General features: G+C 39.0%; 8 protein-coding genes across 8 annotated transcripts; 3 read left to right on the top strand and 5 right to left on the bottom strand.

Annotated features, from left to right (window-relative positions):
• Positions 1-25: 25 nt before the first annotated feature.
• Positions 26-1246, bottom strand: CBG05618 (the record flags this gene model as incomplete). The annotated part of the gene is made up of 4 exons (XM_045238619.1): positions 26-249; positions 608-724; positions 772-861; positions 1168-1246. 4 exons carry the CDS (start codon positions 1244-1246, stop codon positions 26-28), a joined length of 510 nt encoding a protein of 169 aa, XP_045092999.1.
• A 1996-nt stretch (positions 1247-3242) lies between these two features.
• On the top strand, positions 3243-5380 carry CBG27328 (the record flags this gene model as incomplete). Its single annotated transcript, XM_045238618.1, has 3 exons — positions 3243-3260; positions 3444-3471; positions 4899-5380. The coding sequence occupies 3 exons, from the start codon at positions 3243-3245 to the stop codon at positions 5378-5380; spliced, it is 528 nt and encodes a 175-aa protein (XP_045098457.1).
• Positions 5381-8040: 2660 nt separating this feature from the next.
• On the top strand, positions 8041-8749 carry Cbr-ttr-12 (the record flags this gene model as incomplete). The annotated part of the gene is made up of 4 exons (XM_002638526.1): positions 8041-8078; positions 8178-8275; positions 8324-8400; positions 8648-8749. The coding sequence occupies 4 exons, from the start codon at positions 8041-8043 to the stop codon at positions 8747-8749; spliced, it is 315 nt and encodes a 104-aa protein (XP_002638572.1).
• Positions 8750-8966: 217 nt separating this feature from the next.
• Positions 8967-12473, top strand: CBG05615 (the record flags this gene model as incomplete). The annotated part of the gene is made up of 6 exons (XM_002638525.1): positions 8967-9053; positions 9102-9178; positions 9378-9405; positions 9621-9764; positions 9810-9903; positions 12343-12473. 6 exons carry the CDS (start codon positions 8967-8969, stop codon positions 12471-12473), a joined length of 561 nt encoding a protein of 186 aa, XP_002638571.1.
• Positions 12474-12911: 438 nt separating this feature from the next.
• Positions 12912-13133, bottom strand: CBG05614 (the record flags this gene model as incomplete). Its single annotated transcript, XM_002638524.1, has 1 exon — positions 12912-13133. The coding sequence occupies one exon, from the start codon at positions 13131-13133 to the stop codon at positions 12912-12914; it is 222 nt and encodes a 73-aa protein (XP_002638570.1).
• Positions 13134-16004: 2871 nt separating this feature from the next.
• On the bottom strand, positions 16005-18960 carry Cbr-col-163 (the record flags this gene model as incomplete). The annotated part of the gene is made up of 4 exons (XM_002638523.1): positions 16005-16175; positions 16223-16387; positions 16433-18248; positions 18731-18960. 4 exons carry the CDS (start codon positions 18958-18960, stop codon positions 16005-16007), a joined length of 2382 nt encoding a protein of 793 aa, XP_002638569.1.
• Positions 18961-19580: 620 nt separating this feature from the next.
• CBG05612 lies at positions 19581-22953 on the bottom strand (the record flags this gene model as incomplete). Its single annotated transcript, XM_045238617.1, has 9 exons — positions 19581-19721; positions 19980-20132; positions 20183-20262; positions 20309-20410; positions 20974-21282; positions 21607-21807; positions 21925-22077; positions 22227-22393; positions 22895-22953. The coding sequence occupies 9 exons, from the start codon at positions 22951-22953 to the stop codon at positions 19581-19583; spliced, it is 1365 nt and encodes a 454-aa protein (XP_045092998.1).
• Positions 22954-23588: 635 nt separating this feature from the next.
• Positions 23589-23957, bottom strand: CBG27327 (the record flags this gene model as incomplete). The annotated part of the gene is made up of 2 exons (XM_045238616.1): positions 23589-23775; positions 23899-23957. 2 exons carry the CDS (start codon positions 23955-23957, stop codon positions 23589-23591), a joined length of 246 nt encoding a protein of 81 aa, XP_045098456.1.
• Positions 23958-24212: the final 255 nt, after the last annotated feature.

Raw genomic sequence — 24212 nt, 5'->3', positions numbered from 1 at the left:
ATGATAAAATTGGAATAAAAATCTTCTATAGTCCATAAAAAAGGAGAACAATCGGAAAGACGATGATGATGACGTACTTCTGAAGGCGGGAAGAGTTACACCAGTCTGTGTTGCAACAGCAAACGTCTCCAAGATCTCCGGCGTTGAAGCACATCTGGACGGGAGCACGACGAGAGCTTCGGGAAGTGGATCCGGACATTTTGGAGATAGGGGCGGCTGGAAAAGCTGGGGTTTGGGGTAGAGAAAGATCTAGGATCTTCAGAAGTCGTGGTATTATTCTAGGAGAATCGACTGAATAATTTCTTGGATCTCATATAATTGGAAAAGATTGATTTTCAAAATTCGTTGTCTTCAAGAAAGCACATGCACTTTGAGCTAAATTATTTCGGTTCCTATAAGAAATATCAAAAATCTGTTAACTGATAAAATATTGGTGATTATATGATAAACATTTTATCAGTTGACAAATTTTTGCTATCTTGCATAGGGTCCGAGATAAATGAGCTCAAAGTGAACGTTTTGTGTGGGCATATATTTGATCGTTATTCTTTAGAAAACGTAGGTGTCAAAAAATTGCTTTAAAAAATTTCATAAAAAGTTCACAAACCTTGAGACGCTGCTCCACCGAGCAAAACCGGGAAATTCGAGTAGTCCGTCGTGATGGTCCTTGGAATTCCGTGCATGGCGTACTGCGAGCAGAGTGAGATTTGAGATATTGAGTTCCCTGGAATTCGAAGTTTTGGCGGGGATTTGAAAAAAATCAAAGCTTACCATCACAAGATCTTTGCACTGGACCATTTTTCGATGTGATTGAAACGCAGTAGGATTGGGATGTGCATTGAGTGGCGAATTGGGAGTGTCCTGAAAACTTTGAGACTTTAGAAAAATGTATAACTCTTTTGAATTCTAAGGTTATCAGTAAGTTCTTTATTTAATTGACTCAGAACTTTGAAATAACCTGTAATAGAAGAGCCCCTAACTTTTAACTTTGAGCCAATTTATCTCGATTCCAGTCAAAGATACATAAAATTTGTCGACAGATAAAATGTTTATCATAATATCACAAACATTTTATCAGCTGACACGTTTTTGATATCTTGCATAGCAATCTAAATAATTGATTTCGAACAGTGAGGTAACTAACCAAAGTTTTTTACTAGAACCAACCTGAAAAACATTTCAGTAAGCACTGAACCGGTGAAATTGTGTAAAAGATTGAGAAGATGATACTATAGCTGAGCCTCATTCTGAAAATATTCGTTTTTAAAACTTCAATCTGAAATTCCAGCGAACCAAAATATATTCAAGTTGTTTTTTGATTCTAAAAGTCAAAGAGACATAGAGAAGAAAAATTATTAAAAATTCTGAAATATCTCTGTGGGAGAAATTGAGAAAGGGAACGAAAGACAACATTTTTCGAAAAAAAAACTAATGGATATGGAGAAACCGAGGGTAAGAGAAAGGGAAAAAGAAGCGTAGAGAATGTGAATAGAGATATGGAAATGAGATCTTTCCTGGAATAGGAAAGTAGGAGGACCTATAGGTCGTGCACTTTAGTTACTGAGTTAGTAGTACTGACCTCTTTATTTTTGTTTTTGGTATTTAAATCAGTTTGAACCGACTTATGGGCTATTCTAAATTCTTCGTCTATAATTTTTGAACCTCTAAGTTTGGCCCGTTTTTGTCCAAATTGTGCAGTCCGAAGACGTACAGTGTCCCCTTTTCAAAAAGTGGTACGCTTAGCAACCACCTAACCGCTCAAAAAAAAAAGAGACGCACCCTAAAAGTTATGTCACAAAAAGTCTATGTCAACAGATATGGATACACCTGCAGCTCTCTCTCCCTCTCTCTGAGTGTCACTTTGAATAAACCGCCCCGCGTACCTATTTTATGATCTCCACCCGTCCCGTTTTATGTGCATATCCGGAGGTGCTCCCTCGGTTTAGTCGCATAAACTTAATTTTGCCCGAGACGAGCTCAGTCTACATTTTTTGTTTCGGGAAAAAAGGAGCAAGGAGTAAGCATGTAAATTTTGTTATGAAATTGAGTTTGAGAGGAAACAGGAGGTGGAAAAGATCAGATATATTTTATTATGTCATTAATAGAAAACGGATGGTGGGATGATTACTTTATCTGGTTCATGGCACTTACCAACCAGACTCAATTATCTAGGTCAAAGGGGAAATTAAAAGTCGAGTTTCTTTCTGGAAGGAATTTAAAATTAGAAATCTTTATCATTAAAAATCACTAATTTATGTGTGTGTGTGTGTGTCCGTTTGTTCCCGGTTAGCGGACCCTAGCACAGTCCCCACTAGACCAAAAATTTTCATAATTTCACAGAAAATCCGAAATAGCAGCGAGATGATGCCCGGCTAATTTGATTTTGATAATATAAACAATTGAGGTCATGAGAATACAAAAACCTATTTTTTGGGAACATTTTGGTTATCTCTGTTCTCAAAGCTAGGTTGACAAGTTTAGGGGAAAATTCACGCCGCCTGTAGACGTCAATAATCTTCTGGTTTTAGAATAATTATTAAAAAATCGGGATATAAAGTCAGAAACATCCTCATAGAAATCTCTCATATGTACCAGCTACAACTTCCCCAAGTGGGCGGAGCCTTATCACCTTCTCACCACATTCCTATATGACGACAGACCCCAAAAGGCGGATATCCAAACATTGCGCAACAGGACCAAACGGTCCTAAGGACCATGTTTGCACAACCAATTATATTACTGTGTATGGTTTGGGTTTTCCAAGGGGGGTCCTTTTTTTAGGGGGGACGCATGAGAGCCGACCGGGGAAAGCTATGAGAGGGTGAGGAGGAGGAGGAACAGGTGGTTTTGGACGAAAAGTTGCTAAACAGCGGAAAGAAGTCAAAGAGGAGATGGTTCACAGGTAAGAGGGACAATGACGGCGGTCTTAAAGGTCTTGACTGAAGTTTTACCCAAAAAGTGCTCACTGGGACAGCATATCCCAGCATCCACTGACGATCTATTTTTGGATAGATGTAAAATTTAATCTATCTTAAATCAAAGTTGTGTCCCCTCAGAATACATCTTTTAAGAAAACATGCCTCCTCTCACCCTAATGGACCCACCTTCATTCCAGACCATGCCATGTTGAATGGGGTGATAAAGTAGGTATGAGATACGAGCTCTTTTGATCTCCCGCCGACAAACGCGGGAAAAAATCATATGGATCCTATGTAACCTAGATTTATGAGGAGCTAGATCACATGGAACCATGGCTTACAGCTAGAAACTCTCTGACGAAAGCGAAAAATGAAACACAGAAAAATAATGAGGAGGAGGAGAAAAAGTCAGTATCCAACGAACCGGGATGAAACAAGAAAAGAAGCGAAGCGGAAAGTTGAAGGCTAGTGAGGTAAAAAGTTTTAATTAATGAGGGGAAGAAGAATAAATGGGAGCAGGAGAAGGAGCATGAAGACGTTAGAAGTCAGATGGGTTGATAATGGGAGAGGAAATGGGGAAGCTAAAATAATGAGGGGTAGGACTATAATGGAGAGAAAGTTGGGAGGAAGTTAAAAGACTTCAATTGAACTAGGTAATGCATCAAAATCTAGATATCTAGATGTTTTGAACCCTCATAAGGAGTTGAACTCACGGAGAACAGATTATGGGTGCAGTGCCTCTACCGGCTGAGCTAAGCGGGCGCGAAGCAGGCTGCCGATCTATAGGCTTCGTGGTCTCGGTGCGTTTTTGTACCCCAAACTATCTCCCAACTTTTTGCTGTCTCACATCTTTTAAAGTTGTTATTTATGTGCATTGGTATGTCCGGATGTCCCATTTTTTAGTCTGGGTTTAAAAAAGTCAATCGCGCCGAAGGCGCACCAGCCAGCTGTTTGAAGCGCCAGAGGCGCAGCAAACAGGCTGGTTATTTATAATGCTCTGAAAAGCTTGAAAGTTAGCAAATCGCAATCAAGCGATTGCCTCTAAAAGGCTCAAAAAAAGAAACAAAAGTATTTCTCATCTACACACCACCAACATCATGAGGCACATGCCACAGAAGGAAAAAGTTAATTTCGTTTGAATGTGGAATTGGAAAATATAATAGACACACATATACATAGCTACTTGGCAGCAGAACCACATAGTGCTTAACACAATTAAATGTGAAAAGGGTGAGGAGGAGCAAAAGTTGGCGAATGGAAATAATTGGAAAATTGCTATGGGAGAAAAAACTTAATGATTGGTCAAAAGTATAAGGTTGTGGGTTAAATGGAAGAAACATTTTTGAAGAGATCCAACGTCACTTAATTGCTCCCTTACAAGCCTAACGTATTTTTTGACTTTGAGTTAAATTATCTCAGTGCCTATGAAAGATATCAAATTATTGTCAACTGATAAATTGTTTCTCATAATTTTATCAACATTTTATCAGTTAACAAATTTTTGATATCTCTCATAGGAACCGAGATATATAGACAAAGTCCAGATATAGGGTTTTTATTCGAGCTTTTTGGTTAGTAACGTGTCTATTAAACGTATACTTAGAACATTAACACTTATGACTCAAATCTGGAAACCTAGAAACTCGAAAAATGAACTTAAAAGCAGTTTTACTAGCCCTAGACCAATTTTTTGCATTATTTCATTCCTATGTAGACTTGCATTCTATTTTTTTCAAAAAAAAGTTTAGTGTATCATCTCATGGGCGTGGTGAGTGGTTATGACATACACCTCTCCTCCGTAGAAAATAAATGTCGTTTTTTCTCCTGAATCACTGCTCTTCTTCTTCTTCTTCTTCTTCTTCTTCTTCTTCTTCTTCTTCTTCGTTTTCCACATTCAATTGGCTCATTAGACAGAATGGAATGGTGTAGAGCGGGAAAAACGGGGGTTAGAAGAAAACGGGGGCAGAATGGGGGAGGTAGAAGTTAGGACATTTTTTGGACTTCAAAAAGAATTCAAAGAAAATTTTGGGTCACTTCGAAACCGCGGCACTTTGAAACCAGTCACTTCGAAACCAGTCATTTCGAGAACAGTGAGTTCGAAACAAGTCACTTCGAAACCAGTCATTTCGAGAACAGTGAGTTCGAAACAAGTCACTTCGAAACCAGTCATTTCGAGACCAGTGAGTTCGGAACCAGTCACTTCGAAACCAGTCACTTTGAAACCGCGACACTTCGAAACCAGTCACTTCGGAACCGCGACACTTCGAAACCAGTCACTTCGAAACCGCGACACTTCGAAACCAGTCACTTCGAAACCAATCACTTCGAAATCGGTAATATCGAAATCGGTAATTTCGAAACCAAAAAAAAAACACGGTCACTTAAAAATGAAATTGAAAATTGGAAAAAAAAGACTAAAAATTGAAAAAAAATTTCGCAGCTTCGAAACGACCGGTTTCTAAGTGTCGCGGTTTCGAAATGACTTTATTTCGAAACGACCGGTTTTGAAGTGTCGCGGTTTCGAAATGACTGGTTTCGAAATGACTGGTTTCGAAATAACTGGTTTCGAAATGTCGCGGTTTCGAAACGATGCGGAGGCAAAATTTTGTTTCCGAAAAATTCCAGTTTCCGAGAGTATCCAAGAAAAAAAAAGCAATTTCAAACCTTGAAGGGGTTGAGAGTGTGAAAGAGTAAATAAACAAACACCCCCAATCCCAAAACAGGAGAACTCGAAATTATTTTTTCCTGCTCCTGAAAATTTCTCTCTCCTCTCTCGATGTCTATTTTTTTGGGACTAGTACTGAAAAAAAAGCAAACTGAAATCGAAAAAAAAGTGAAATGAAGTATATATGTCATGCAGGTGTGTTTTTTTCCAGCCGCATATAATATAATCTGAGGTCGAAAGTGAGAAAAAAGGAGAGAACGAAAAATTCTTTTGTTCAAACGAAATTCCATCTTATTTTTGTAGTGAGAATTATTCTAAAAATATTCGTCTTATCAGACAATATACGATTCTTTGAAAAATAGGAGAGAAATGGGAAATTGGATGTGTAGATAGATAGATTCATGTGTTTTCTATCCAAATGGTCATGTGGTTCCGGACTGTTAATTCTTGGTAAATACAGAAGCGATAAAAGAGAGAGAGAGAGAGAGAGAGAGAAAATCAAAATTTTCAAACTATAGAAAAAGTGGGAAGCTCAGAGAGCCCATCTTATATACAGTATGGGTCAACAAGACATTCGAAAAACGTAATATTTTCCAGTGATTTTCAGTCATTTTCAGGAGTCTGGAGCTCGACTTTCAAGGTTCCCAATCACTTTGAAATCTTTGAAGGGTATAAAACAGACCTAGACTGAAACTTTGCATTCACAGAACTTTTCGAAAATTCCTAGTTTTTCAGTTATTGTAAAACCTGTATTAGAAGGGCCCCTTTAACTGGAGGGAAGAAGGGTACCTTGGAACAACAGAATGGCAGGCCCTTCTCATACAGGGTTTACGGTATTTGCCGATTTCTAAAAAACACCTGTTTTTTTAGTTTTCCATACCAAAAGGCGCCAAAAAGGGTGTCTTTCAGAAATCTGCAAACAAAGAATTTTCGAAAAATTCTGTGAATGCAAAGTTTTCAATCTATGTCTGTTTTACACCCTCCAAAAGTTTTTGAGCGACCGGTAACTTGACAGTCGAGCTCCAGAAGTAGAAACCAAGAAACTTGAATCTCTCTAGAAATAAAACTTTCAAGTGTGCCGAACACACAGTACAAGTACCAAGAACACAACCAATCATCGGGAATGTACGATGCCACGTGTGATGATAAGATAAGATATCACTGAGCTAATAAAGGCAACATCCGTCTGTTGGCACGTGTTTGTACATGTAGTCAGGTTCCTGTTATTCGGAGATAATTGGAAAAAATGGGTCAGGCATTTGTAGTTTACGAATATGGAATTTTTGAAATATAGGAACTCAAGAATCTCAAAATCTAAGAATCCTACAATCTTAGAAACCCAGCTAAACGTCTTCTTCTTATTCGTTTTCTCTGTTCCTCCTCGTCTCTTGTTCTAATTAACATATCCTTTAGTTTTCTAGCTCCACCGATCGGAAATAAATTTATTCGAAAACAACACAGCAAGCGAAAATAAATTATTCTGATATTCACACAGAAAAAGCAAAAAGAAGTATAGAAAAAAAAAGAAAAGAAAGAACAATAAAGATGCACTTTTAACAGGAAATTTCATTTTGGAAGCGTTGAAGAGTCTAGGAGCCTTTGAACCTTGCAATGTAAAATTTTAGAATTCCCAAAAAATCTTGGAGTCTTTTTGGCAACGAAAATAATTAGGTTGTTTAGCTGCAAGAATGAAAAAATATGAATGGAGGAAATGGAAATTCAAAAGCCTCCCATTTTTCTATTGTGTCGAAAAAATTCACTTCTTCTGTTGGTGGTGTGTTTTCTTTCTTCTAAAAATGGGTATGTGAGGATTTCGCGTTTTTTTTTCGTGGAAAAATAGATAATCCCTTGGTTGAAAAATGAAGAATTGGTGAAAATAGAAAAGAAAGCAATGAAGAAGGTAACAAATAGAACCAATATACCGTAACCACTCTATTAGAAGACCACCCACCCCCGCAAACTTGAGCTCATATATCACGGTTTCTGTGAAATATATCAAAACGCAGTCAACTTTAAAAAATTTTTCAGATATTATGATTAACATTTTATCAGTTGACACATTTTCGATATCTTTCAGAGCAACCGAGATAATTAAGCTCAAACATGGCAGTGTGGGGGCCATACTTCCTGAATTCCGGCTCGGGTTAAAAATGATACGTTTTTCTGTGGATCTTGGATACATTTTTGTCAAAAAGATTATTTTGAAGTTTTGGAGAAATTCAAACCAGGTTTTTACTTAGAGCTGAAAACCAAGAAATTTTGATAAAATATTCACAAAAATCCAAACGTCTTTCAAAAAATTGCTGGACGGGCCCGCGACATGTATGGTGAGCCCTTCTATTAGAGGCTTTACTGTACTCGAAAACTCTATGAAGCTGAAAATCGAGAAATTTAGGAGCCTAGGCATCTAGGGATCTTCAGAAATTGAATTATTGCAACGGCGATGCATGTAAAACTATGTGGACCCACGAAACACAAAGTTCCACATTGTGCAGGTGGGATCTTTGCAATTATCATTAGTCGAGCAATTTAAAAAATATGAAATTCCAAAATTTCCTGTCTATTCTTTTGTTTCTTTGGAATTCAAAATCCAGCTCATCTTCTTGTGCCTCTGTAGTGGTGTATGGTCATCTGACTGGCAATGGACAGCCGTATGTAGGAGAGCAGGTTCAGTTATGGGAGCCAAAGACTTGTGAGTTTGGAAATTTGAAAAAATGTTCACTGATTTCCAAATTTCTAGTGGGCGACGAGTTATGGTATGACATCAATACTGGCAAGGACGGAAAGTTCCGAATGTTCACCAACGGAAATGATTTTGTAAGAAATTCCTTTAATCAACTTCTTGTTTATCTTATCCAGACCCTTCTCAACATCCCTTCGGCTTTGGATTCCAACCGTACCTTTGGATCCCAAATTACTGTGGAAGCGAATTAAAAGATGGGAAGAGATGTACTAAGAATATTTTGAAAATCGATATTCCGCAGGGATACATTAGCCCTTGTCAACCAGATGTTCCAGTGAGAATTTATAGATAAATTAGGCTACAGAAAGTCTATATTTTCAGGTTTTCGACTTGGGAACCGTGAACATGGAGAGCGCAGAACCAGCTAGATTCAATTGGGTTTTGAGACTTATTGGGCAACATTATCAGTGTCGAAAGTATTGACCTACTATTAATAAAATATTTATTCTGTATTCTTGTAAATTTTTGTCTTTGGACAACCTAGAAAAACGTGGTTTCCATGTTTCGCCGAAAAATGTTTCCATCCACCTGTCCTAATCCCAACTCTTCAAATCAATATAGTCAATTTTACACAGTCTCTCTATCTGAAAAATGAAACTCTTTCTGGCAATCTTTTTGGTCCCGGTTTCAGTCGCCTGGCATGGAACCGTTCATGTCACTGGACAACTCAAATGTAATGGAAAACCGTATGCAGATGATTTGGTGCAAGTTTGGGAGCATAAGTTTAGTAAGTTTTTTTTAGATCATTAGGTTTTTTTTTCATTTTCAATTCCAGTTGGCCACGAAGTTTGGTATGAGGGTTGGACCGATCACAACGGGAACTTCTCCATTGAAGCTTCTGGACATGAACATGTAATATTTAACTTACCGTAAAACCTGTATTAGAAGGGCCGACCCTTCTATTTTTCCGAGATATCTCCGGAGGGCTCTTCTTTTACAGGGGCCCTTCTATTTTTCCCGCCACCGTTCCCAAGATTTTTCACCGGAAAATTAAACGAATTTTTGTTCAAAATTCATGAAAATCTGTCAATTTCATTTAAATTAATTTTAGAAATCCCGGAATATTCTACACTGAAAATGTACGGAAATTTTTAATTTCATGTAGAATTTTGGAGGGAGACCTTTTTCACAGAGCGCCATTCTATTCCAGGGGACACTTCTATGTTTCCAAGCCCTTCTCGGAGGGCCCTTCTATTAGAGGAACCCTTCTATTAAAGAGGCCCTTCTAATAAAGAGACCCTTCTAATACAGGTTATACGGGGATTAATTCAATAACCCCCTATGAATTTTCCAGGGCTTTGGATTTGCTGTCTACCCATACATCTGGATTCCAAACTACTGTAACACTCAAATAGAGCACAGAAAGCCGCGATGCACGAAGAATTTGGTGCAGATTTATATTCCGAAAGAATTCATCAGTTATGCAAACCATCCAAGGGTACCGTAGTCTCTTTTTCTGTGAGAGTAGATCAAATAATTCCAGGTCTTCAATATCGGGACGATTGATTTGGAAAAGGCGGAGGGAAAGAATTTCAAGAGTATTGAACAGTTTTTCGGTTACCATCAAGAGTGTAGAAGTTATTGAATAAAGTTAATTTTTTATAGATTTTTTTAAACTGATGTTGAGTTCAAGGAAACAAAAAAAACATGTCTGAAGATTGAATCATTTTGTCTAAAAATACTTCATGGTCTAGTAAACCTGGTCCAACCATAATTATAGTTTGGTTGTCTGAAAATTCAGACAGAAACATCTCATAGAGGAAATGAGTACCTAGAACGTCAAAAGTCAGATATAGAAATTTTTGCGAAAGTTTGCAAAATGGGCTTCGAACCAAAGTTTGCAAAATGGGCTTCGAACAGTTTGCAAAATGGGCTTCGAACCCGCGACACTTCGAAACCGGTCATTTCGAAACCAGAAATTTCGAATCCAGCCCGTTCGAAACCGGTCCGTTTGAAACCAGACACTTCGAAACCAGTCATTTCGAAATCAGTGCTTTTGAAACCAGACAGTTTGAAACCGCGATACTTTGGAACCAGTCACTTCAAAACCGGTCATTTCGAAACCGAAAAAAAAACACTGTCAATTAAAATAAAATTGAAATTGAAAATTTGCAAACGTTGAAAAAGATTGCAGATAGCAAATTTAGCCATTTCGAAACGACCGGTTTTGAAGCGTCGCGGTTTCAAAAAGGCGGGTTTCGAAATGACTGGTTTCTACATGTCGCGGTTTCGAAACGACTGGTTTCGAAACGACAGGTTTCGCAAAGACCGGTTTCGAAGTGTCGCGGTTTCAAAATGACTGGTTTTGAAGTGTCGCGGTTTCGAAGTGACGCGGAGCCAGATTTTTGCGAAAGTTTGCAAAATGTGCACTTTTTATTCTACTACACAAACAATTTCAGCTGACAAATGAAAAAAAAAAACATTCCTAATCTTCTAACGTATAACACATCAGGTGCTTTCCCATTAAACCAAAAACTTTATCCTTAATCTGTACATCCATCATAATCTCTTCCACCTTTTTTGCTCCTACCGATTCCTATTTTTTTCATTCTTGCCTTATTTTTCAAGCGACTCCAATCCAACCATTTTTTAGCTCTAGATCTGCCCTTTTCCTGAAAGTGCATTCTTAATTTTTTTTTGCACAGAAGACAGAAGAGAACGTGTTCTCCGTCACATCGAACTGATTCTAAGAATCGCACGTCCAACGACTATAATTTCGACCTTGCATGGTGTGTTCTGACCTACACCTCTTGCCTGGTCCCGCCCATTTTTCGTTCGAATTTTGAGAGCTTGTCTCATTCTGACATTTTGATTTCAGTTTCAGTTTTCTTGGTTCTGAAAGGACATCATGCGATTCTTCACCCTATTCATCGGCGCTTTCATCGTCTACACGCTCTTCGCGTATCCGGGAATCAAGTCCAATAGATATGGTGAGTGATAAGGGGGTACTCAAGCTAAAGGTATGGGTGGTCTAGGACTAGATGGTAGGAATAATCAACAGGCCACCTAGCGGGGTCCAGAAAACAATAGAGAAGGTTAGACTCCAACAGGAGCTAGAAATAAGGCATCACAGAAAGAATATAAGAAATTCTTAGTGATAAGATACTGTAAGATGGCTTATTAGCTAGGTCAGGTCCCTTGCTATACAGTTAGAGTAAGCTGACGTGATGCAATCAGACCAAGGCTGTGCCAGGGCATGTTGAAAAGAGTATTTCTGACTTGAGATATGTAGGGTTTGGCGGCTTAGCGGCCCTAGTAGTTTTTGAGCTTATTTTCGAAAGGACGGCCGGATGGGTCCACGGCAACCTACCGACAGCTTCGGCCTCGTTTTGCGCAGCCTTAAATCTGACCTTTCTTCCAAAAATGAGCTCACCAAGCTTAAGGGAATCTTGGAGACCCTATCCTATCTCTCCATGAAACAACGTAATCTCAAACACATGCAAGATCGAGACGGATTATTTTGAAAATGCCACCATGCCGGGATTAGAAAAAATGCAGAGTCACAGGTTAATCTCATATGTATATCCCATGTAGAGTAAACTTTATGCTGTACAGGGGTGTACAAAGTGATTCAGAGGTACAAAATCCACAATCGGGGTTCGGAACTCAATCGGGGTTCGGGGTTCGAAACTGAAAATTTTCCAGGTTTGTCGTACCCCTAAACCGCTTTGTAGACCCCAAAATGTTTGTACCCGCCGAAATACCATAAACACTCAAGAAAAGTGACACCCGAACTGTCAACTTTGAGCCCATATATCTCATTCCCTATAAAATATATCAAAAAAGGGTCAACTGATAAAATGTTTATCATAATATCAAAAATATTTTGTCAGTTGACTGCTTTTTGATATCTTTTACAGGGAATGAACTATATGGGATTAAAGTTGATGATTTGGGTGGCAAGCAAAAAAAATTCGGGCGGAAACGAAAACGCAAAAACGGTCGGTCCACTGGGAGGTCCACTGGAACTTCTACAACATTCAAAACATTCTAAAATCAAGATCTGAACTTTCCAGACGACTACGACGACCGGGAAGGTGTCGCCATTGACTTCGTTCTCGAGACCGTCAATGTGACCGAGGACGAGAACGGAAAAATCGTCTTCCGCCATCGCCGTTATATTATCTCGGGCCTCCACTATGCCTAAAATTTTTTTTGTGTTACTCCTCCCCCCGATCGTCTTTCCATATACTTCATTTTTATGCGAAACTAATCTGATTACATAAAACTGATTTTGTTAACTTTTTATGAATCTTCAATCCGTTACATCTGGTGTTCAAAAAATCAAAAACCACAGCGGCTACCGTTGTCTCAGATATTTATTTCTGATTCCATAAGAGTGCCACCAGATACAATCCGCATCAGGAAATAAACCAGAAAACACACACCGTCACGAGTCTGCTGATAACAAATTCCTTGCACTTTCAGGATTCTTGAAGAAAATATGATTCTTCTGACACTACAAAAAACGTATTTTTTAGGAATTTTCAGTGAGATAAGTTTGGTCGTTCTGGAAAACATTTTCAAATGGTCCGGGATGTTCGTGATTGGGTTCTTCTGGATCAAAACAATTCGCTCATTCCTACTAGGTGGAAACCCCTCCTGGTTCTCCGATAGGTCCTGGAGTGTTGTTATTAGTGCCATCCTCGCCTGGTTGTCCCTCGGTTTCAGGTTTTCCAGGTGGTCCCTTTGGTCCCTTCGTGTTCAACAAAACCACGCCATCCTGCCCAACCGTTCCAGCAGCGCCTCTTGATCCCATTGCTCCTTGTTTTCCAGGACTACCGTATCCTCCAGGGGCTCCTGGCATTCTTCACATAGGTCCAGGGATTCCTGGAGCTCCAACAAGTCCGGGTTTTCCAGTTGGTCCGGGTTGACCTGGCTTCCCATCTGGCCCAGGTGGACAGGTAGAACAAAACTGTGGGAAGCTTGGGGCCAACTTATCCATCGCGTCGGCTTCTCTCCATTTCGTTATTTTCCCATGGTATCATTCCGCTTTTTTTAATCATTCCCCATTTTTCCCATTTCCCGTTTTATCATTCCCTTTTTTATACTTCCCCATTTCGCATTGTCCCCATTTTATCCCTTCAAAAAGAACGGGAACACAAGAACAATGTGATGTTATTTTTTCTAAAAATCTGCTGAAATTCAAATGAAAAACACGTGGGACAGGGGATTTTTTTTTACCGTGACGGTGTACAACGCTTAATGTCACTCTGCGTACAGCTGTCGTCCTCGCCTTTATGTATGCAAGCGGGAGGCCGCTTTTTCTTTGCACGCGTGGCTCAGTCGGTAGCGGCGCCGCACCCTCAATCCTCGCCCCCACAAGTGATTTATTTATTTCTCTAACTCTTTTCTTTTTTCTAACTTTTTCTGATTCGATCTCTCTCATCTCCTTATCCTCCCTTTCTCATTTTTTCTCTCTTTTTTCCTTTTTTCTTTCTTTCCTTTTCTCATATTATCTGTACTTTTTAGACGGCTTCATGCCATCTTGGATGTATTTCCTTGAGAATATGACCCTGGAAAGTACATTTAGAGATCTTGAGAATTAGAGAGTCTGGGAGATTGATAAGTACTCCTTACTTTCCTTAATCTTTTCTTTCTCTTTTTTCTCTCTTTTTTCCTTTTTCTCTTCTACCTTTCCACAAATTCAAAAACGGAAACACTCAAATCATGGATCCCGGAGCACAAAAATCAATGTTCAAGAAGAGAAAACTAAAAAATGATGATGAAATGGTGAGTTAATGAATTTTGCCTTAAACAATCTACTTCTTACTAAGGAAGCTTTTCTGTGTGTGTGTGTCTGTGTGTCCGTCTCGGACATTAACTTGAATAACTCAAAGGCGCGTGGGACTCCTATAGTGGTGTGTGGTATGTATAGGGATGCTATAGTGTTGAGAATCGAAAATTTCAAAACTATGCTCAAACTCAATTAAACTTCACGAAATTATGAAAAACGGTTTTTTGGCCTATCTATGTGTTGCCTGCATAAAATTGATCACAAATCTTCAGAACTGAAAATTTTTGAAAATTTCGATTCTTTTGTATATCACTTGAATTTCGATCCTGTAGACTACTGGAAATGGGTCATAGTAGTTTCCTTTTGAATACAATGTTCTTAAGTTATGCGGAAAATTCTAGAACATTCCAGAAAATTCCAGAAAATTAAAGAAAGTTCCAGAACATTCTAGAAAATTCCAGTAAATTCCAGAAAATTCCAGAACATTCTCGAAAATTCCATAGAATTCTAGAAAATTCCAGAAACTTCCAGAAAGATCCAGAAAATTCTAGAAAATTCCAGTAAATCCCAGAAAGTTCCAGAACATTCTAGAAAATTCCAGTAAATTCCAGAAAGATCCAGAAAATTCTAGAAAATTCCAGTAAATCCCAGAAAGATCCAGAACATTCTAGAAAATGCCAGTAAATCCCAGAAAGTTCCAGAACATTCTCGAAAATTCCAGAAACTTCCAGAAAGATCCACAAAACTCTAGAAAGTTCCAGAAAATCCTAGGAAGTTCCAGAACATTCTAGAAAATTTCAGTAAATTCCAGAAAGATCCAGAACATTCTAGAAAATTCCATAGAATTCTAGAAAATTCCAGAAACTTCCAGAAAGTTCCAGAACATTCTAGAAAATTCCAGTAAATTCCAGAAAGATCCAGAACATTCTAGAAAATTCCAGAAAACCCTAGGAAGTTCCAGAACATTCTAGAAAATTCCAGTAAATTCCAGAAAGATCCAGAAAATTCTAGAAAATTCCATAGAATTCTAGAAAATTCCAGAAACTTCCAGAAAGTTCCAGAACATTCTAGAAAATTCCAGTAAATTCCAGAAAGATCCAGAACATTCTAGAAAATTCCAGAAAACCCTAGGAAGTTCCAGAACATTCTAGAAAATTCCAGTAAATTCCAGAAAGATCCAGAAAATTCTAGAAAATTCCAGTAAATCCCAGAAAGATCCAGAACATTCTAGAAAATTCCAGTAACGTCTTCATAATAAGAACGGCTGTTCAAAATAACGGTGGACCGCGGATTTTCCTGAAGTCGCGACCACACAGCCTTGGTATCAATTAATACTATCAAAAATGTTAAAGCAAGTTGATTAGCAACTATATGGATTCTGACAGTTTTCATCAGATTTGATAACTTGATTCTCCAATCCGAAGTCAGAATTTTTAGTTGATTCAGTTGAAGAGAGATAATAATAATAAAAAAATCTACGATCTAATAGACACTGAACACAGCTCTCCAACAAAAAAATTTAGCCCGCTAAACCACTTTGAGGTCCAGATATCGAACCTCAAAAACAACACTGCCAAAGAGAAAGAAACTTTCCTAGCAACCTAATATTATGCTTGTCTGAGAAAAAAAGGTTGAGGCGCAGAGAAAAAGTGTCTGTGTCTCCACCTTATGTGTGCTATTTAGGCTCTCCGCTTCGATATCGCTACCGTATTCAGACTGCAAAAAATACTCTCTAACCTTTTTTTCTCAGACAAGCATATTAGTTCAATATGTTTTGGAGTGTTTCAACATTTTTTTCATGTGGATTTTTTTTGATTTTAGGCTTTTTTGAATGTTTGCTATTTTTCGCGATAGGGAATATTGAGCTTACATCAATTCTTCATCTGCATACTTTATTTTCTTAAATCAAAATAATATAGAAGTTCATAAAATCTAAAACTATTATGGTATGGGCACCCGATTCATCTTCTTCTGCTTCCGTTGTTTCTGATTCAGCTTCGGCTGATTCTCAATAAGTCCCAAACTCTGTGCAATATTCTCCAGGATGTTTGAGTTCTGACGGTGTTGGTAGGCAAGCTTCTTGGATGGAGTGACATGAACTCGACGGAGTTTCTGAAAATACCTTTTTTGAGACCGATGTTTTAAGATAAAAGGAAAACCTTATCAGTTTTCCCGTGCTTTGGCTTTCTTCTCAATCGTTTTGGCGCTCGTCGAATTTCCTTCGAGTTGACTACTTTCTTCTCGGATTCTCTCGCGATTTCCTTCTCGATACGGAATGGTTTCTCTCCCTCGTCCATGTTATAGGCAAAGTTTTCATTTGTGGTCTGAAATTATATCTTTAAAGGAATCTTAAATAACAGGATACTCACCGAGAATACTCGAAAAGCTGGATGCCTCCATGGCACTCTCTTCACCTTCACAATCCTTCTTCTCTTATTCGTCGATCCTTCGCCACGTGTCTTCTTCACTATTTCCGCATCACCATCGAATGGCTTCTGACGACTGTCTCCGTTGATACGTGGCAAGGACGTCTTCACAGCATGAACCTTTGGTGGAGAGAGATTCAGGGCTTGATTCATTACGCTGACTTGTGGACCAGTGGATACTGTAGGAAGTTGGGCTCGAGGAGGAGCAAATAGAGCAGGACGAGTTTGGGAAGCTGCTGGTTCCGGTTCTTCTTCTTCTGATTCAGAATCATCAGATCCTCCATCAATGACAATGGTTTCAGGGCTTTCAACATTCTCTTGAAGCTCTTCTATGGTCTCTTGGGTCTCTGTTATATCTGTTGTATCTGGGACATCTGATGAATCTGGCTCTGGAGCGCTTTCAACTTTCTGATCCACGTTCTCAGCTTTACCAACCGAAAATTGACTAGCTGGTACTGCATCTTGTTGAACAGTAGGCTCCTCATTGATTGCCACTTCGCTAGGTGCCACAGCAAATTTTTGTGCGCCATCCTCCTGTGCAAACGTCAATGGTCTCTTTCGGTAGTTGCCCCGAAGCTCATCCAGTGTTGGAAGTCCATCAGTAGCAATTGCAGAAGCCTTCTGGGGAGTTCTTCTAATTTCTGGAATGATCGGTGGTGGTTGGGGACCTTGGGTCATAGCCATGGCTTCTACAGCGGAATAGGCGGAATTCTCAGCATTTTGAATGGCTTTCTTCGTGAGTGTCTCACAAGTGCAGACTTCAGAATTCTCTCCACGAATGCCTAGATTTCCAATGTCACCTCTTCTACCATACAGCCCTCCTGCTCCTGACGCTCCTATGTCTCCAGGCATTCCTGGTTCTCCAATAGGTCCTGGAGTGTTGTTATTAGTGCCATCCTCGCCTGGTTGTCCCTCGGTTCCAGGCTTTCCAGGTGGTCCCTTTGGTCCCTTCGTGTTCAACAAGACCACGCCATCCTGCCCGACTGATCCAGCAGCGCCTCTTGATCCCATTGCTCCTTGTTTTCCAGGACTACCGTATCCTCCAGGGGCTCCTGGCTGCCCATTCTTCCCCATAGGCCCAGGAATTCCTGGAGCTCCAACAAGTCCGGGTTTTCCAGTTGGTCCGGGTTGGCCTGGTTTTCCATCTGGTCCAGGTGGACAGGTAGAACAAAACTGTGGGAAGCTTGGGACCAACTCATCCATCGCGTCGGCTCCTGACAATCCATCGTTTCCATCTGTTCCTGATTGTCCAGGAATACCACGAAGACCTGGTGGTCCTGGAGGTCCAGGCGGACATCGATTCTCTTCTAGAGGGCAGATAGGAAGGGGTCCAGCAGGAGGTATTTGGCGTTCTCCAGAGTGTAAAAGTGTTGGGTGAGCAGTTGGTTTGGTTCCTGGAGGTCTGACTATTGGAGAAGGAGTTCCGAGAATCACTTTAGCAGATCCAGTTCCAGCAAGACTATGGGGTGAACTTTGGGATCGTGGATCTCGTGGAACTTCCGAAATGGTATCTGTATCGTCATACTCTGATTCTTCTCCCTCATACTCATCAGTAGGCGTGGGGGCTTCTCGAGCAAGCTTGCGAAGTTCAGGACTAAACAATGACGGAGAGGATGGTGGGAAGGTCACAGATTCTGCACTATCTATTACTTCAGCTCGGTGTGTTTTGGCTGCGTTTGCGAGCGGGGGACCTGATGGGGCTATTGGGTTGAATCGATGATCAGCAGGTCCTGAGGATGTTTGGTCAGCAGTGACCATTCTGGAAATTTACAATTTTTCGAATAGAAGCTAGTGTATGTCATGATAACCTGTAATAGAAAAGCCCTCTGACTTCCAACTTTGAGCCAATTTATCTTGCTTCCTGTAGAAGATATCGAAAAGTTGTCAGCTGTTAATATGTTTATCATAATATCAGAAGTATTCTGTCAGTTGACACATTTTTGATATGTTTCATGAGGATCGGGGTAATTGAGATCAAACTTGACAGTATGAGGGGTCCTTCTATTACAGGTTTTACTGTATATTGCATTCAGCAAGTACCTTAAAACCTGTATTAGAAGGGCACTTTTAATAGAAGGATCCCTCTATAATAGGGGCCCTACGAGAGGGGCTTGAAGACATAGAAGGCCCCCTCTAATTGAAGAGCCCCTATAATAGAAGGGCCCTCCGGAGGTACCTTGGAAAAATAGAAGGGCCGACCCTTCTAATACAGGTTTTACGGTATTTAAAGAAACAACTCACTCTTTTGCTGCCTCCCTCTGCTTCCTAATAGAAATCGGTCGAATTCCAGCAAGACCGTCATAAGAGTTCTCAAAACTTTTCAGCGCTTCTCGAATCTCCAAATCGAACTCCTCACGAATAGCGTCGATTTCAGAGAATAGAAACGGAAGGAATAGAATTTGACAAGCGGCAGTGATCACTGCCAGTGCCACACTAACAACCACATAGTTTTCTATGGCTAGTCTTCCCATTTTGGAGAAGACGGGAGAAAAAACGAAAACGTTTATTGGAAATTCGCTTTCACACCCGATGGTTTATATAGGTTTCAAACGGAAATAGAAAAAAAACGCATGCTAACTGTTGACCTACTTTGATAGGGATCTTTTGGGAGAAAATGCGGGGGGAAAGTGAAAAAAAATCAGATTAGATCATGGAATAGTTAATTAAAGCATGCTTGAACTAGCCGGAATAAAAAAATATAGCTGGACGGAACAAGAAGAATCAGAGTACGACGATACAGATACCATTTCGGAAGTTCCACAATCCCAAAGTTCCCATACAGCCTTGCTGGAACTGGATCTGCTAAAGTGATTCTCGGAACTCCTTCTCCAATAGTCAGACCCCCAGCTCCCAAGCGTCCCACAGTTGTGTTCTAACTTTTCGGTTTAGGTCTGTAATTTTTTTTGGAGATACCCAAAGGCTACCATTCCAAAACAATCCATAATTTAGAAGATCAAGAAATTCAGAACAAAAAATCTTCTCAAAAAAAATCATTCATTCATAAAACACACAATAAAACGTTTTCACTTTTATCACATCTACATAGTAGCTTGAATTTTCTAGAGTCGCCTTTTGTGGAAAAACAAAAGAATTAGATCGGCGTGTCCTTGCGATCCTCCTTCAGAATCCGACGACACTCTCCTTTTTGCCCCATGACTCCTTTCAACACAGCTTCCAGTCCAGCGAATTGAGTTTCCACCTGTGTCAGCTCAACTCGATTCATCTCCCACTTCTGAAAATCAATTAACGTAAAACCGGTTATAGAAGAGCCCCCCCCCCCCAACTGTTAACTTTGAGCCAAGTTTTCTCGGCTCCTATGAAAGATATCAAAAAAGTGTCAACTGACAAAATACTTCTGGCATTTTGATAGACAATTTATCAGTTGACAACTTTTCAATACCTCTCCCAGAAACCGAGAAAAATTCCCTAGAAGTTAGAAGTCAGGAGCACTTCTATTACAGGTTTTACGATTAAGAGGAAAATAACTAACAATTATTGCTGTCGACTCGTTATTTATGTATTGCGCTGGAACGAACACCTTCAGTGAGTCCGAACACACCAATTTGTCACCATTATCATCATTCCACCACTGCTTCTCCATACACCAGTTGATCATATAAAAGTAGGGTTTGGGGAAGTACATCTGGAATTACAGTAGCTCCAAAAATAACCAATTAAAAAAAAAAGACATACCGCATCATTAAGAGTAGCTTTCAGTTCGAAATACCCATTCGGATCGGTCTTGGTCTTTGCTCCAAAGCTATCAGCAAACACTGAAAAATTCAGAAAAATCCAAAAGTAGTGAGTTTCCGAACCCACCATAATTCTTCTCCCAAAGAGTCACTTTCTCGTGTTGATATGGTGTTCCATTGCAGAAGAGTTGTCCAGTGATATGAACATAAGCCTCGTGGCCCCAGATTGCTGGGAACAGAAGGATCGGAACTAGGAAGATCACCTAAAGAAGAAAAATTGAATACAAATCTATAAACTTCGCAGGCTTACTTGACGCATCATCATACTCGTTGTGAGCGATGTTGATTGCTCAGAGGATGACTATAATAGATGAACGTGGCTCGCCAGCACTCACATCTACGTGGGTACTGAAGAACGCAACATTCCTTACGTGTTAATGACCTGATTTTGAAAGTTTATTATGGTTACTGATACCAGCTTCCTTTTACTGGATGAGTTCATTTCATGAGGGCTTAAACCGTCTTTTAATGGGGAACTTTTACGATTAAGAATTAATATAAAAATTTTTTTTTTTTTATTATTTAAAATTCGGCTATCAAAAAACTTTGATACACAGGTGTTTAACGAGTAAAATTCTTTGGAACTTCAAATACCAGATGAAGCGGTCCCTGTGGTTGTTTGCTTCTTTTCCTTTTTGCCCTTCTTCGCTTTTTTAGCCTTCTTTCCCTTCTTTTTCTTCGTTTTCTGAGTTTTTCCAGTTGTTGTGTTATGAGTTCCAGAAGTCCCCGTACCAGTAGTTCCATCTTTTGTAGTGGTTCCAGATGTTTTTCCGTTCTTATTTTTCTTGTTTTTCTTATGCTTCTTTGCTTCTCCTGTAGTGGTAGTACCACCTTCTTGCTTTTTGCCCTTCTTTTTGAAAATGTAAGAAATGAAGAACATGAGAACAACCGCAACTGCAGCTCCAATCAAAAATCCTCCCATCGTGGTAGCGAATGGAAACGAATTATCTTTGGTTGTAGTCGCAACTGTGGTGGTTGTAGTTGTTGTCGTCGTGGTCGAAGTAGTAGCTATTTTGTAATGAGAGTTAATGCAAGGCGGAACTGAACTTTTGAACTTTTTTTCTCAATTAGTATGAATAGCTTACAGTTTTCTGAAAACTTTTCAGGCTAGAAAATTAATGAGTCAGGCTAGAATTCAGGCTAGAAAATTTAAATTTACTAAAAGCAGTATTTCGTAGCTGATATTTCAAATTTTGTCTCATGTGTTGTCGGACAAAAAAATAGCACCTGAAAATATAAAGAAAATTAATGTTTCCAATCTAGGTAAGTTTTAGATACTCCAAAATTTATCTAGCAATTTGAAAGTGCACCTTTTTGGAAACAAGATTTTTAAATCAAAACCTTTATTTTAGACTTAAATAAAGCACGTTGAAACATTTTGTACAAGTAAGTTGTTCAAGACCAATTTCTCAATAAGCCGTGGCGGTGTTGGTCTCCGTAGTATTTTTTGACTTCTTAGTCTTTTTAACCTTCTTATCCTTTCTCTTTTTATCTTTCTTCTTATTCTTGGTTTTTCCCGTGTTTGTAGTTCCTGTTCCTGTTGTTCCAGTAGTATTTGTACCTGAGCTGTTTTCGACTTTTTTTTTCGTTTTCCGGTTTCAGCGTCCAGTCCGTCATCCGATTTGGGCTTTTTTTTGCAGAAACACAGGAAAATGGTCATGAATAGAAGGCCAAAAATGAAACCTCCAACAGCACCACCAAAAAATGCAGAAGCGGGAAAAGAACTAGTCGTTGTTTCCACTGGTTTCATTGTTGTACTTGTCGTTGAAGTGGTTGTCGTAGTATTCTGTGGCAATAATCTCTCGTAGTTAGCATTGTTTGCGCCACAAAATGAGCCTTAAAGCTTTCGAAGTTTCATTGCCATTGGTTTATTGCGGCTTACCCAAACCAATTAAATGACAGAACGTCGCGGCTCCTCTGCCCACTATTTCCTCACATTTGTCTGAATTTTTCGATTAATAGTTCTCGACCCAACAAGAACTTACTTTTGCCATAAGAACTTTTTTCGACACAATGAGCTACCATTTGTTTTAAGACATATGGCGGACACTCTGAAAAATAGGAGCTTCGCAAAATAACAAGTATCGGAGTGTACATACTTTCATCATTGTGCTGTCGATCGACATAGACACAAAAGGCGAAATTCACAAACCTGAAATTATCCCATTAAACGAGTACAGGAGAATTGCAGAAGTCAGTCTTCATATGAATCGTCACGAAAAATTGATAGTTCTTGTTTAGGAAAATTTATAAAATTTAACTTTTTACGAGGGCATTGAAAGAAATGGTAATTGGACTGTGACCATTTAGAATAAAAATATAAAATAACTAGTTTCGCACTGAAATATTGAAATTCAAGAAAAAATGAAGAAAATGTAAAAATAAGGAAGAAGGCTAAAAGGATCTACAATGACCAAAATAGCCGACAAGAGCCGAACTCCTTTACCATTTTTGAGAAAAAGTAAGGTAAGATGGTGCGTTAAATCTTTTATTAAAGTTAAGAATAACTATTTCGGAATGGTTTCCTCAAATTTCCTGTACCAAAACTATTAATGTTGTTGTGTTTTACTTCAGTTATTGTAAAATAAGCACAACTTCTGAAACACTTCTAGTGTACTTCATATCTGTTTAAGTTCCAATATTTAAAACTCACAGCGTGTATCTACTTTCCTCCGATTCGTCGAAGGAGTATTTGTGGTCCAATAAACCCATGTTTCAAGTGCTCGTCGAGAAGTTTCGAGGGATTGTTTTCTGGCGGAAGCCATCCTGGCAAAACCATAGTTCATAGTACCCTAGTCACCTAGGGCGCAGCCTGGTCAACCAGTGTTAGTGTGTACAGTTCGGGCACGCCTGATAAAAAGTTGTGACAGAAAAGAAGAAGGCCCTGCTCGATTAAAAATATCTCTGTAAGCAGTTTTTGGATTGAAACCTAATTATTAAAAAAAAAAGATACCGTAAACACTCTAATAGAACGCCATCCGGACCGTCCACTTTGAGCCTATATAACTCATTTCCCGTAAGAGGTATCAAAAAGTGGTTAACTAATGAATTTTTGCTGATATCGTGATAAACATTTTATCAGTTAACCACTTTTTGATATCTTTCACAGAAAATGAAATACATGGGCTTAAATTTGACCATTCGGGTGGCTTTCTATTAGTGTTTATGGTATGTGCCAATTTGTGATAAAAATAACCTCTACAATGTGTTGCAGTTTTTTTCAAACTATTCGGAATAAGAGATTGTTTTTCAATTGAATTTGTTTAATTACCAGAAAATCCGTTTTTTTTTCAGAAATTTCAGACACTGACTCTTTTTGACATTCATCCAAGAAAATCTTTGCTTTCTTAGTATTTGTAAATCTCATGTTTCATGTCTACTGGAGCCGTCACAGGCGCCGGCGCTTTCTTTTTTGTTGGCGACGCTTGTTCAGAGTTCACTTGTGAGGCAGACGTGGCAATGGTGATCGGCGGCTCATCAGTGTCCGTTGGCTCCTGATCAGTGCTCGCCGGCGGCGGCTCACTTCTGTCTCTTCTGGAAAAAAAGATCTAATTTTTAAAATATCCTTGATTTTCTAATTAGTGTAATTAGTCTTCTAATTAGTAAGTAATTAGCCTTCTAATTAGTAAGTAATTAATCTAATTAGAAATTAGTTACCTTGGAATATGCGCCATACTAACTGCTCGTCTCGGCGTCCTCTCGTCATTCCTAGCCATCAACCCAACCTCGGTTTCTAGTTTAATCCAAGCAGTTCTTTTCGCCTAGAATTTATTTTTTTTCGAATTTTCTTCTTCTTATAAGATCATTATCAATAAACTTTTTGAATGTGTTGCAGTTTTTTTTCAAACTATTCATAAGATAAATTGTTTTTCAATTGAAATATATTTTTTTTAATTACCAGAAAATCCGTTTTTCTGCAATTTTAGAAACTGACTCTTCATCCTAAAGAATCTTTACTTTCTTAGTATTTG

The sequence above is a fragment of the Caenorhabditis briggsae genome (genome assembly GCF_000004555.2).
Source record: "Caenorhabditis briggsae complete genome, chrV, whole genome shotgun sequence".
NCBI classification, from domain to species: domain Eukaryota; kingdom Metazoa; phylum Nematoda; class Chromadorea; order Rhabditida; family Rhabditidae; genus Caenorhabditis; species Caenorhabditis briggsae.
Note: the sequence above shows the minus strand (reverse complement) of the source record. Positions and strands in the feature narration are given on the sequence as shown.